At 46.2% G+C, this 15,052-nt stretch overlaps 1 protein-coding gene across 5 annotated transcripts in view; it reads right to left on the bottom strand.

Moving 5' to 3' along the window:
• Positions 1 to 15,052, bottom strand: part of EFR3A (EFR3 homolog A) — a 1,108,455-nt gene that overhangs the window by 762,040 nt on the left and 331,363 nt on the right. For all 5 annotated transcript variants that reach the window (XM_086966224.1, XM_086966228.1, XM_086966225.1 and 2 more), the window contains one exon: positions 1,036 to 1,163. In XM_086966224.1, the coding sequence (XP_086822350.1) occupies positions 1,036 to 1,163 (128 nt within the window). The remainder of the gene's footprint in view (positions 1 to 1,035; positions 1,164 to 15,052) is intronic.

Here is a 15,052-nt window from a genome sequence, read left to right as displayed (position 1 = left end):
TTTTTATTTACACAGCTTTCTAGGTTTTTCACTGCTATTATAACATCAGTTATTGTATTTTTGACATGGAATCTGAGTTTTTTTTTAATACAACAGCATTAAAATGATATCAGCAAAGATAACCATAACTTAACTTTAAGGTCCATCCCATTGGAAGCAAATGCGCACGATTTGCACAGCGTCCGGAGGAAATGGACTTGCTGAAGGCCGGGCACTGCGTGAGTCCCCATCCCACTGAAATCAGCTGCACAATGCCTACGGCTGTCCCCAGTGGGCTGCATATGCAGGGCCTGATTTCCACGAAGTCTTTATGTTTTGCCCCAATCATAATCAATCAAGCTGCAGACATCTGTTGATGATGCACAGTTGCCCTGGTGCACAGAACCAGGCTCGTGGTTAAAGAACCACAATAACAAAAGTATATATGAGATTGTCCTACAACCAAGAGTGTAATGCAATGTCCAACTGTCCAAATTCTATAAGCAATGACAGCATATACCATTCTTTGCATGTCTCATTCAGTTTGAAAATAGAAGCATTACGCAAATGAACAACCCCATAACCATCCAGCATTGAAGTATAAGGTGCCGGGGTAAAGAACATGGGTTTCTCAAAAAATGCTATAATTATCCATAAGGATATGTGGTCTAGTTGCCAGGGATCTGAGGTCATATCCCAGCCTTAACATTTGAATATGAAATACAGGTGCCTAAAACGTAAATAAGTGAAATGCAAATTTAAATAGCTGAAATGCAATCTAAATGTGCAATTCAAAAAATGTAAACCCCAACTTAATGTAGTCTCCCAGCACCCTTCATAATTCACAGTGATCTGCTGCTCCCCACCTGAGTTAGCGTTGTGTAAATACTAGTAGGTACAAACATAGGACAGTGATCAATGTCCTCTTATCATTATGTAAAATCGTCTTTCATAAAAGGAAGCTGGCAACTACACTTGTACCTAAAGGTATAGGATGCAGTGAAATTAACACGTAGGAGAGACACATTGAGTTCTTTTAATTTACCCAGAACTTACCCATAACGATGTCTAACAACATCTCGGCTGAGCTTCTCTGCCAGATAAGCTCCAATCCGATCCAGCTTCTCTGGGGCAGACACTGCATAGAAGGTCAACTTCTCCATGTCCGCTTTAACAAGGCCATCCTAGAAATATAGTGGAGTGTAAATTATTGAAAATAATCCCACAGTTTGCCAATCTGACAAATCTACGATGGGAGATCAAGGACAAGGATAACGAATAATTTCAACAGTTCTCGACCTATGATGAGATCCAGTGTACTTAGAAAATATTAAAATCGTACTAGAGCATAAAGGGAAATATAGACTACTTACCTGCAATCAGAGCTTTCCAGCATTGGTAATTTGAATACATTTGCATGCTTTAAATGTTCCATGCTGTCAGGAAAAGAATAGCCAGTGCAATAATAACTGTGCCTGATCCATAATGTCCAGGCTCTATTCACTTAAGCCAAGGAGCCGATGGGCCTAAAACCTTGCCTCCTATTACCATCTCTGATTTCTGTAGCAAAGATCCTGTGTATTCATAGCTCTGTTCTGCCTAGTGAATGGGGAGGGAAATTTTCCATCATATTTCCCCAGTCCTCTCTTTATGTTGGGGGCAACCTCCCCTAAGGAGCTCTTTTGGTGTCCCAGCTACATCAAGGCTCGCTTCTCCAACTCGCTGCAGATGCAGTAGGTCAGCAAAGATTAAACTTTTGCCTGGCACCTGTAAGCGCAATGGCTATAATATTTGTGTGCATATACGTTTAGGGTCATCACTACACACTCCTTATTTATTATTTAACCTAATATTTTAATAAATGCACACCCAAGCTTTAATAATGTATTTTGCTTGCCCTGGGGGTATCATCCGACTAGGGTGTGGATAAGCGCTGATGAGAGAGTGAGGCATCTAATCCAATACCTTTGGGTACCCAAGAGGTTCAATGAAAGGGCCTATACTTGCATTCATGACAAACTTATTTATGGAAATATTCCAGTTGCTTTTGTGTGTGACAGGTGGATAAGCAACGAGGGAACAGAATTTTGAAATTTTCAGTGCACCATCATTCTAAAATTCAGCAATTTTGATGCTAACAAAACTGCATGCCTTACAGTGATTCCAAATGGAAAAGTAACAGAGTACCCACATGTATTCTTTCAGTAAGCTGTTCCTGTTTCTCATACTGACTTCCAATCCACATCTGGCACCCAGAACCTTAGAGTTGATGATCGTAGTTCCACACTGAAACTTGCTTCATCAGGCTGCTGAGGGCATCAGTGACCTGCCAGTAGAAAAGCCCATCTGCCCAGGAATTTTACCTTCTGAACCTGCCCCAAACGATCACTGACCTAAGTCAGCTACCTATACCAGGGTAGAGCAACAATACATTCTCTCGCTTCTTGCGGTCTCGTGAAATTGGCGAGGGATACTGCAACCTTTGTCTGAAGAAACCTCCCAGAGTACTATTCCTACCCAGACAGAGTGTATTTAGACTCTTCCTGCTAGTTGTGCCGTATCTGCCTTTTTATTGCATAATTTTATATGCCTATACGTGGGTGTAGCAGAGAGAAGCTCCCCTCGCCTCACTCTGTCAGACATAGGTAAGTAATACTTCCTCACTGTCCAAGAATATCATTACTCTTTGGCACTCTGCTTCGACTTGGTTCATCCCAGAACTAACAACTCTCAAACAGTCTGGTGGAAGAACTATTGCTCTGCAGCCAAAACTCATTTACCCCTTATCAGGAGCTACAAATGTGCTATTCTGTATTCACCTTGCTAGAGGTGTTCGCAAAACTTCATGAACTTTCATGTTTTAGATGTATCTAATTTGCAGCTCAGTATTCCTCACTCCTCTTCGGTAAGTTTGCAAAAGATTTTTTTAAAGCTCCTATGATTTTTGTTTCTGTCAGCCCCTGGACCGAGCTTATTCCAATCTACAGGTTTCTCCACTTTCTATACTTTATGTTGGAAAAGGCGATCAGAAGCGCTCATCTATATGACCTAGCCCGGCAGATGACATTTATTCTGCTTCTTCGCTGTAAGAACCACCAACTTCTTTAATGGATCCAGTCCTAGGTGCTTACTTTAACTCCTGTATGGTTTGTTTCTGGAACTGGTCCTTTCTGCCCTGAGGAGGCCATTGTGGAGACCTGCTTAAAACACCCATGGCAGAGCCATCCATTTAGTCTCACAGCCTATCTTCATTATGCCAGGCTTTTGGAATCTTCCAATGCATGTGTCATATTACATCTTGCAGCATTCTTCACCATACTCCAGCAGGTTCCTGAACTAGTCATGTACTAGGGGGCAACAATGGATAATCTGATAAGCATCCCTGACAATGGTGGGATTGGAGCCTTGGTCCTATTGGACCTTTCATCCCTATTTAGTATCATCTGCCATGTTAAACATACCTTAAGAACACAGACAAAGGCTTTCGGATGGTTTCGAGGGAATGACTGGGATTTCAGAAACAACTCACTATGACAATAGTCCCAGCTCCTGTGAAACAGTGCACAACGGACGTAAACAATGACGTTTCATTCTGCAGCCCAGGGAACCCAAAATACAGCATTGAGGAACGAAAAGGTAGTGAGCTTTAGTTCAAACTCTAATCAATATAATTCATAAATAAGAATAAGCCCTGATGTCAGCTTTAATTTTCTGCTTTGTAAAGCCACCAATCCAGTCTTTAGCACAGACGCCCTCAGGCATTAAAGTGAGGCAGAGCGCCCTCTACAGGCTTTGCCGCGCTTCACAAAGTGCACACACATTTGCACGTGTGCCTATGTCAGTGTAACACGTTGCACTGTCATGCATTAGCACCTTAATGACAGACCTATTGCCATCACTAATGCTTGTTACCTTTAGACATGCTGATAAGGAGGGGCATTCAGCCAGAAGGAGACAGGCCCCCACCATGAGTGAACTGGGAGAATGGCACCCATTTGCGCTATTAACTACACGCTCAAATCCATCCCGGAGGACACGGTAGAAGACACAAAATATTCATGATACTGCACTCAAGTCCATTTGGGAGACAATTTCTAAAATCTTGCAATTTTCCCTTCGACATTAGGTTTAGTAAAACGAATATCTGGCATACATATGAGACTCTATCTTGAAACTGAATTGAAATTGTAGATATTTACTTAAAGAACAAAATAGATTTTCTTAATCTGTTCCTAATAATTTAGCAAGACTTAGTTTAAAATGATGCATAGAATTACAGCTACTGTGAAGATTTGTTGAGAAAGGTTCTCCCAATAAGCAGCGTTTAAAAACAAAACAAGGGTAAAAGGAATCTCATATTTCCAGCCGTTTTATAAGCCTAAACCATTCGTTCTCGTCTTTCAACCTTTCTTGTTCGTCTATTATATATATATATATATATATATATATATATATATATATATATATATATATATATATATATATATATATATATTCTTCTGCAGTGATATTAAGCCCATGTGAATCATAGCAGAGCGCTCTAGTGTTATAAACCGGAGGTGAAATTCCAAAGAAATATTTCCAGGCTGAACCAGCTAGGGAAAGTAATAGCATCCATCATTGCCAAGGGCCATTTAAAACACGCTTTGGAGTAAATCCACAATGGCCCTCCAGAGATTAAGGAAGCACAATTTTGCTTAACTCTCTTGATCCCCTCTGCCAGCATAAAGAAATGTATCATAGATGGCTGCATAGCGACACTGCATTGGAGAAGGCATCGGCTGTGCGCATCTTTGGAGGTTGGAAGTTGCACGCAGACCAACCAGGCCAGCCAGACTCAACCAGGAAAGCCAATAGGTTTCACCTATGCGAGATCTATGGGCTCTGTCTATTTTTTATTTAATTGTTGCACAGCGGTGCGAGTTGCTGTGCAACATAGCTTTAAGTAGGAAAAAGCAAAAAAAAGTGATATGACGTGGCCAGACCGCGTCATAGAACTTTTTTTTTTTTTTAACATTAAGCTATGCACGTACAAACAAGTTAAAATTGTAATTTTTTCCCTATACTTAATTTGCGGTGTATATTTTTGAAAACATTTCCATTACAGTTACCAGTGTGGACGCTGAAAAGTAATAAATAATAATAATAAAGTATGTTACAAGTGTGCAGTAAGTGGAACGACACTGGCTGCCGAAGCTGTACTTAGTCCAAGCTCCACAGCAAGAATGAAGACGTGAAGCCAAGTAGGAAGCTGCAGGCAGAAGGAGGAGCTGACCAACAGGAAGAAAGGAAGTAAGAGTGATATGGGAGATAACCAATGGTAAATAAAGGTATATAATGGGCGAGCTCTAAGCACCTGTTAAGATTTTTTTTTCCGTTACAAAAGATTTCTCAAGCGTGGCATAAATGCAGTATAGGCGAAACCTAAAAAGACATTACTATTCAACCTCTTGCGGCACGAGTGACTATGCAGCATTCTGCACCTCTACCATACGGAGAGCAAATGTATATGCCTTCTTCTCATCACTTTGGCCTTTATCATGCACACAGTGCCACTTTTAGATTGTAGTTTTTTTCATAAATGTAAAATAAAAAAGCTTCTGACTTGTAAGCTAATGTACGTAATGACTCTATCCACCTGACTGTTGAACAGCAATTCAATCCTGTCTAAATGTCCTTAATATTCTTGACTCTCTACCTTCTATCATCGACTGTGCACAATCCTTGGATTCCTCTAAGACAAGAGTCTCAGCCCCCAAACTCATATCAATCCAATGACAAAAGGAGTACTTCTACAGATGAGATTTCTGTATGACATCAAACACTTTCTTTCTTCAAAGACTTCAAACAAATTGTCAAATAACTAGTTCAATGGAGAATTGACTACGGAACTCCATTTCACTCCATTAGAAGCTACTTTCCAGGCTGCTACAATATTGGTCTCAAGCTCCACTAAATTTGATCAGAGCACACCTTTCCAGATATCCTGCAATTGGCTAATTAAACACAGAAGGATTTTGAAACCTACGGCATTGTTCACAATACATTCCACTCCAATCTCTAAATATTCACCCAACCAAACTCATCATCTCAGCAGAACATCAACTAGGCAGTGCTAATTTTCCCTTCAACTGGAGCTCCCACGCCTGCAATAATAAGGAGGATCCTCGGGGCGAGGCTTCGCCTGGCAGCAAGATGGCCGCACCTTGAGTGGGCTCCGCTGGCCGGGCGACAATATCCTATAACATCTGCACGCTAAGGTGGCCTCTGCGCCTAGCAAGTTACTGCACAGCAGCCCTGAGGCAGACTGCGCTGTCTGGTTGTGCCAAAGCATCTGAAACTATCCTGGCAGTGATAAATGGCCGGATAGGTCTACAGTGAGGGACCCGCGAGGCTGCTAGGATAGACATCCGTGGCTGCGGCCTCAAGACAAAACCAGTGAGGAACCGAGGGCTGGACCAGACTGCCGCGAAGATCCTGTGAGGCTACCGGAAGAGACATCCGCAGCTGCGGTCTGCGGCGCCACAAGACGCAACTACTAAGGCAGTTCCAACGAGGGCCGGGCTGGCCTGCCAAGAGTGGCCTCTGAGGCTTCCCCGTGTGGGACGTCTGCGGTTGTGGCCTGCATGGCCAAGAGACACATTCAGTGGCAGTGGTGAGAGCGAGGGCCGGATCAGCCTGCCGTGAGTGAACCATGAGGCAGTCCAAGAGAGACATTTGCAGCTGTGGCCTGCACGAGCACGAGACAGACGCAGCAGGACGTTGGTCCTGGAGAGGTCTGTGCATTGATCTGGCGGCCCTGACCTCGGGACGCCTGTAAGGCCGCTGAGGTATGGGCGGGTCCAGATTTACCTGGTGCCTACAAACTGAAGCAGCTGAGACTAGAGGCTCAATCGGACTGCTCCGGGCAGGCGACCTGAGACCGAGGCTGGCTGGGCGGCGGAGGGCCCAGTGAGTGTGAATACCTGCGGTTCTGGGCATTGTGCTGGCCATCTCGCCTGCTGAGAAGATGTCTGACGGATTGTGTGGACGGCGGCCCCGGGCCTGCCAACGGGCGGGAGACGCGCCAGCTTTGAACTGCAATTGTGGCCTGAGGCGAGAAGACGTGTGCCTGCCCTTTCCCTGCTACAAACTAAGTGTGGCTTGCTGTGCCCCTGCGTACTGCGAACCCTGTGGGCTGAAGGCCTGGTCGGATCAACTGGCACGGGCAGGCTGCTTCGTGAGGTAGTGCACAGCCCTTAAGCTCCACACCCGCTTCCTCTGGGGTAGACATTGCCACCAATACCGGCATCCTGTGCGGCACAGTGCACATGCAATGGGAGATTGCCCTGGGGCCGGGTGACTTTTTTTTACCATGCTGTCTTGGGTCGCTGGGTGCTGGCACTACAGGGCCACTGCCTGCTTTGGCTGAGGGACTTGCAACTGCTCCATTGCCTGGAGGTGGGCTATGCAGGCCAGCTGTTGAGACCGGCGCTGCAGAGGGCATCTGCGCACTGAAGCTCCATGCAAGGCAATTGCACACCATAGACGCCATGCCATAGATCTGTGACAGGAGCATGATACAGAAACTGTACCCATCGCATGCCTTTCTTTCAACAGCATTTGTATACACGTGGGGACAGGGTCCACGTAGGTACAGTACTTGAAGCACAGGACAATGGCCAAACTCAACACCAAACAAACTAAACTCACGTTTGAGGAGCGCCGCCAAACTAGGCAGGGTGATCCTTCCCAGTCCTCAGACGAATTGCCACTGCAGATGCAGCCACAGTGCAACAAGAAGATATCCGCTCCTTGTTAATGGATGTAAAGTCCAGCTTGAAAACAACCTATTCTAAACTAGATCTTCTTACAGCCCGTCTAGATCAAGTCAAAAGCAGGGTTGACGCACACGACGACCGCCTAGAACATACGGTGACTCGAATATCAGATCTTGAGGATCTCAGAACAGGCGACAACAACAAAAACTCCTGGAGATGGATAAAGTACTGGCACTTATAAAAGCAAAGAATGAAGACCTAGAATACAGCTCTAGAAGAAACAACCTCCAAATAACAGGAATCCCGGAGTCCACGAGCATTGCCAAGATGGAATACTTTTTGGAGGAACTGCTACGTGAGCTCTTTGGCGGTGTTCATACTGGAGAGAGCGCACTGCACGCTTGGACCATGGCTGCCTCCGGGGGCCCCGGCCCGGCCCATAATTGCCTGGATTCTGAATTTACGAGATCGGAACAAGATCCTTCGTAAAGCCAGGTAGTGTGGTGAGGTGCGCTACCAAGGCAAAACACTCTCCTTCTAGACTGACTTCACCACGGAGGTGCAGTCCGTCAAACAACCTGGTGTAAAAGGTGTTATCTCCTTGCTTATTTTAGTGTAATTCTGTTCAACAGTTATAGTGGCAAACAAAAATTCTTATGGGACTTGAAATGGGGACTGCCACTCTAAAGTCACCTCATAGAACCTATTCTCCCATTAACCGAGATGCACATGCTTAGTGTCAACAAATCTGTAGAAGACTTAGTGAGAACTATTGATTCAATTTTGGGTGGTTGACATTTGGGTGACAAAAACAAAGATGCCCTCAAATAAAACATTTGGTTAAAGAGACAATCAAAAACCTAAATCCGTTGACATTTCTTTTTTTAGCTATGCAGCCATGCCTTCCCGACTTCACTGCTCATGACCTCACATATGATATCACAGTTGAGGACACATATTGCAACCGTTGCATCACAGATGACCTTATGGTTTACATCATCATTGAAATCAATACTTTAATATGTATATAGTAGAAAAACAGCCTTGATTACACTCACTAGCAGTGCATACGCTAATAAAATATTGTGTTTTGAAGCATTGGTACTACTAATTGCATACAGATAGTCAGTGGATACATTTAGATACAAGGCTGTAGATCTAGTGTCTGTAAGGAGGAAAACTGCAGTCATTTCCTTCTTCTATGACGTTTCCAATTACTGCACTAGACTTAGTGTGCAGAAGGGTCTCTTTTGCCTTGCCTTGTACCCAGTCCCTCTACCAACATAGTGAGTAATGACCTTTAGCGATAGCTTGTGGACTTCAAAAGCTGCGTGTATACTTCTGAAATGCTGCGCACCAAAGAGCCTGCTAGCAGAACCTTTGGCCATCCCTTATAGGCTGTGTCTACCTAGCAACATTGCCTTGCTTTAGATGCACGACTTGACCTTCAACCCCCACATCCTACTGGGTGTAGGATGTGGGGGTTGAAGGTCAAGTCCGCCTACATTCACACCTCTTCCAGAGCATGGCATTTTCTGTAAACTGGAGGTTTCCTTTGAACATCGCTCATCATCTAATCTTGTTGTCCCTAGGGGCCACTATGCTATGCCTCTAGTGGTGCCTAGCCGCAACTGTAAAAAGGATGTGGCCTCCTTCCTCCAGACACCGTTTGTGATTGTTTTTTTCCATTCTCTGTGCCCAGTATTCCTACCTACAAGGCTCAGTGGGCATGTTTACAGCTTTAGTCACATCATCCATAACATTATTGGTTAAGTAATCTGCAATGTTACCGGTGATGATATAGTGGTTTTTAAGGTGTCATTAGAGTATATAGCTTAAACAAACTGCTGCAGTTGTAGTTTTGAGTGGCTCACATAATAATAGACATTTGATTTGCATGATAATTTCAGTTTCTGGATACATGGATACATCTGCCTGTCGATTCCTCACCTTTTGAATTACCCCTGCGTCAGCATTCCACAGGAACATTTTTCTAGCTCTCCCATGTCAACGAGGACGTCACAATGACACAGCTCCGCTTGCGATTCAGTATGACATCATCGGAGCCACAATTAGACCTAGTCAGCGTGCTGACGTCAGTTCCCTTTTTTCTGAAACATTGACGTGCAACAGGTTTCTGTGATTCTCCATTTTCTTGACAGTTACTTTGTTATCCGCTGTTTCCCTTAGAGTAGCCGTACTATGGCGATATTGAAGAAGTCGGGTTTCAAGCCCTGCAGAGAGTGTGGGGGTCTTATGTCTATTACTGACCCCCATGAAGACTGTTTGTGGTGTCTTTCTTCAGACCACAAAGTCAGAAACAGCTCCAGTTGTCGGAAGATGAATCCGAAGGAGCGTGAGGCTAAGCTTTTTATGGCAAGGGCAAGAAATTAGAAGAGGGGTCGAAGTCAAAATCGCAGTCATCGACCTTGCATTCTTTGAAGTCGAGGAAATATAAGAAGAGAAGGCACGGTTCCCAATGTCGTTCATCAAAAGATAGAGCTTCGAGGTCGCCGTCTCCGGATTTGCAACGTCCTTCTAAAGACTTCATCTCACCGTTGCCTTCTCCTTCTCCTCAAGCGACTGGCTCAGTCAGCAGCGCAGTCACCAACGCCGAGGGCTTCTCCGGCGCAAAGGTTGACTCTAGCGCAGAGAGGTTCACAGGAGCCTAGGTTGTCTTCTCCTGTGCCTGCGACCTCACCTGTTCTGGGTCCGACGGCACCAATACAACTCAGCCTTGAGTGGATACAGACTCTGCTCCTTATCCACCCTTTCCTGGACCTGGGTCGGATTTTTCACATTTTCTTAATGCAATGTACGGCATGTTTGCCAGAGCAGCTTACCCTACTGGTGTGCAGTCGGGCCCCATTGGTCCGCTTGCTTTCAACTTGGGTGTTCCACAGCAATATGCCAAGGCACCCTTCGTGCCCTTTATGCAAACTGCGCCGTCTTGGCATTTTCCGGCTCAGAGGTTCTCGACGCCGTTTTCTCCTTAGCCTCCGGCGCCATCTGGTGGACAGTCTTCCTCTCAGCTTCGTTCAGCGCCAATGCCTTCATCGGAGGCTCTTCCATCGACGCTCGTGACGGTGTCTCCGGAGCCGCGTTTGGCACTGCCGATGCCAAAGTTGTGGTCAAGAAGAGAGGCCCAAAGGCTTTTGGAAGAGGAAGAATTTCAGCTGGAGGAATTGATGACTGTTGATGAGTTTGAGGGCCTTCAGGAGGCGAGTGGTCTAGACACTTCTTCGGAGTGCGAGCTTTCATCACGAAAAGGCCTTTCCTTCTCATGATGTGGTACCTTATCATGCTGTGATCAGGAAGGCTGCTGAATTTTTAGACCTTCAATTGCCCATAGCCGAGTTTAGGCCTAATATTCTTACAGAAGTTTTACATTCCCCATCTTCTATGATTGAGCCTCTTTTGCCTTTTAATGAGTCTTTGACTGACCCAATTCTTGAGGTGTGGCGGTAGCCCCTTTCTGCTCCTGCTTTTTCGAGGTCGGTCGCAAGGAGGTACAGCCTGCTCTTGGTGATCATGCTTTTCTTTCAGCTCATCCTTCACCAGAAAGTTTAGTAGTGCAGGCTTCCTGTTATAAGCAGTCAAGTGGTTCTTTCCTCAGGCTTCTGCAGAAAAAAAGACTCTAAAAAATTGGAGCAGACTGCCAAGGTTTTCTCTTTCTCCAGTATGTCGTTGAAGTCGACCAATGCCATGTGCTTGTTGGAGAGGTATAGTCACGCCCTAATGTATTCGGCCAAGCAGTTACCAAATTACCGGATGGTGATCGTCCGTCCTTTTTAGAAGTGCCAGCCCTCTGTTATTTTGCAAACCTAGCCACCCCAGTTTGGATTAAGACAGATCCCACACGGCATGTACACAGATGTCTAGAAGGCATGTGGCATTTGTCATGTAGCGGTCAAGGCTTCAACAGAGTTCAATATTGAAGGCTCTGTCTCGGTGGGCTACTAGAAAGGCATGTGTGTTCCATTTTGCAGAAGAGGTTTTGACCACTAGAAGGGTGTGATGACAAGATCTAGCCATCTGCCTGTGACTGCTGCGCCTGAAGGTCCTCCCCGCCTCAAGGGGCCTGGAAGGTTCCCCCCTCCCCAAAGCAGCCAGAACTGCCTTGAACCGTAGCTAGTTAAAAGGAAGTAAAGGCTCCAAAACTAATCGGAAGGGCTCCAAGGTCTCCATTAAAATATTAGAGGTGGTCTTTGTAGAGAACACGTTGTGAGAAAGTGGCTCTATATATACTAAACCAGAATAAGGTACAGTGTGTATAGAGTCCACAAAACCCAGAGGTATTACAGAGGTTAAAACCAGGTGTGACCTTACTCTCTAAAGTGGTAGCTTGGTCGAGCAGTAAGGCAGTACCAGAGGACAGTGTAAAGCATTTGTTGTATATACTCAGTCAGCAAAAGGTTTCACACACTCAAAGACTGAACTCCAGGCCAATTGTTTTTATATCAAAAGATATAGTTGTTTTATTTCTAGAACCAACAGGTATCAAAATATACTGTTCTCAATATGAGAGGTCTCAGATGAGTTCTTTGCAGAAAGGCAATAAACTTTGTAAATACAATAGGTACAGGGGTTGCAGTAGGCAACACAATTCTACACACAATTTAGCATTGAGCTCAATGGATTTCCTTATATAAACACAGTTGATTACTTGGTAGATTACTTTGGTAATTCCAGGAATGGCTCCTAGGTTCAGTCCTGGGGTCTAAACTGAAAACAGTTTAGCAAAAACGTTTTAGGTATCGTAGTGATTTTTCAGGAATAAAAAGCTATTTTAAAAGTTCACACTTAGAAACTTTTCAACAGAAATCTGGCAATTGTATCCAATGAGAGAAAATTCAGGTTGCAGGTAAAGTACGATCTCGTTACTTTTGTAATCCAGTACTGGGCTCCTGGGGCCAGCACTAGGGTCTCAACTTAAAACAGGTAAGTAATTACGTTTCAGTATTTCGTATGATTTTTAAAGAATATTTCTAGTTTTCAAAAGTAGACACTTAAAAGAAATTTCATAGAAAAGCAAACACTGGATTCCTATGGAGAAAATACAAGTTACTAGTAAACCAGCTAAAGATTACTTTTGCGGTTCAGTACTGGGCTACAGGGTACAGTACTGGCTCCTCTCCTGATCACAGGTGAGTATTTCGGAATTCGGATTATTTTATATGAATATTGTACGTTTTCAAAAGTGGATACTTAGAAGATTTTTCAAGTCAAACCAGTCAATGTTATTCAATGGCAGGTAAGTGAGTTACCGGTTTCCTGGCGAGTACTCAACTGGTGAAGTTGTGGTTCTGGGCATAGACTCAGGGTTCCCCCAGTGTCAGGTAAGTACAGTTGGTTCACCCTCAGCGGCGCAGGGGTGGCCGGGTGCAGAGGTAGTTAGGCCCAATGTTATCCAATGGGGGACTGGGGGCCTCCGGTTGGCGGCTGCTGGCTAGCAGGCCACGCGGCTGTGGGAGCTGGGCTCCTGGTAACTTGCTTAGGACAAAAAGGGAAGCAGGATAGGACAAAGGTGGCACAGCCAGCGGTACTCGGGCGGTTGGGTGCAGGGTGCTTTTGAGCCGTCGGGCGCTCAATGTTATCCAATGGAAAAGGTAAAAAGGGAACAAAGGCTGCAGGCTCGGGGCGGAGACTCTCCAGGGGCGACCAGCACGTCGAGAGGTAAGTTGGGGTCTTGGAGCACAGGTAGTTACCCCAAAGGGAGGCACAGAGGGCTATAGGGCGCCGGGGTGTCTTTGGGTGTCGGAAAAGCTTACCCTCAGCTGGTCGCGGTTGGGAGGGCCATGGTTCTGAGGCTACAGGCGTTGTCTGGTTTGTCGAAGAGAGTCTTTGGGCACTGGACTTCGGGTCCAAGTCACCGGGGGGACATCCTCGTGGTCTTGGATCACTCGGGCACGGGCCGGGCTCGGCGGGTGCAGAGTGGGCTGGTCCGGAGCTTCCTGGCTGGCACAGGGGGGGGGGTTGTTGCAGCAGAGCCTCTGCTGATGGGAGTCCCAGGCTTTAAGAGGGTCAAGGCCGGCAGGTCCTCTGGGTGTCCCAAGGTTGCTGTCCACAGGAGTCACCAGGATTTAGGCAGGAGTAGGTTCCAGGATCGACAGGCCGGTAGGGCTGGGGCCAAGTCAGTTGTTGTCGTCCTGTTAGCAGCTGCACGGCGGGTCCTCTTCCTCTTAGTCTTCTTTCTTCTTTTCTTTTAAGGATCTGAGGAAGGAAGGTTCAGGGAGCCCCTAAATAATGAATTTAGGGGCGTTACAGGTAGGGCTAGGGCAGGGACCAATAGGTCCCTGTCCTGGGGTGGGTACACCCCCTAGCCTGCTCCTCTCCTGTGGGAGGGGGGGAAGGAGCCTAACTGTGTTTGGGCAGGGCTCCCCATCTTCAAGATGGCCGGAGCCCGGGGTTGTGCTTCACCTCGTCTCCCCCACCTGAGGGGTGGGGTTGGCACAGGCTGGCACACCCCCTTCCTAATATAGTTTTTCCCGCCAGTCTTCCCGCCACAGCGGGGGTCAGAACTGGGGGGGGGGGGAGCAGTTGCTGGGTAGAGCAAATGGTCTGAAGAAGGTCACAGAGGTGGCATGCCTTTGAAGCTTCCCCCTGCTCATCCTGGGGGAGGAGACCTAGCACCTCGCCCAGTATGTGCATTGTTGCAGGCCCAGGAGAGCGGGGGGCTCTTCACCCAGGGGTCCAGCAACATGTCTGCTGGGTGGCAGCCTCTGCAGCCACTCAGCCCAGATGTGTATTGTAGGTTAGGTTTTCAGGGGGCATCTCTAAGATGCCTTCTGGTGCATTTTACATTAAATCCCACACTGGCATCAGTGCAGGTTTAATGTGCTGAGAAGTTTGGTACCAAACTTGTCAGTCTTCAGTGTAGCCATTATGGTGCTGTGGAGTTCATAATGACAACCTCCGAGCACCATATACTCTTAATGGCATCACTGTACTTACAGTGCCCAGGAATGGCTCTGGTTACTGTAGGGGCACAGGGCTCATGCACCTGTGCCCACACCTCTAGCATAGGGCACCCAGCTAGAGGGGTGACTGAAGTATGCCAAGGCAGTGGGTTCTGTGGGCATGGCACACAGGGATGTGTGCCATGTCGACTCTTTGTTTAGTTTTGTACTTAGACACTCAGCCTGCAAAGGTAGTGTATGGGTGTCAGGGTACAGGGCCCCAGAGGTTGGCACAATACGTGCTGCAGTCCTCAGGGGTCTTCTCTGGTCACCATACCCTGTACCCTAGGTACCATTTACTAGGGGCTGATAGGTGGCCAGAGATGCCAATTGGGTTTTAGTTTCAACACAGTT

This window comes from Lissotriton vulgaris, chromosome 4_1 (assembly GCF_964263255.1).
Source record: "Lissotriton vulgaris chromosome 4_1, aLisVul1.2, whole genome shotgun sequence".
In the NCBI taxonomy this organism is placed as follows: Eukaryota; Metazoa; Chordata; class Amphibia; order Caudata; family Salamandridae; genus Lissotriton; species Lissotriton vulgaris.
The sequence above is the reverse complement of the archived record's forward strand: the minus strand, read 5'-3'. Positions and strand labels throughout refer to the sequence as shown.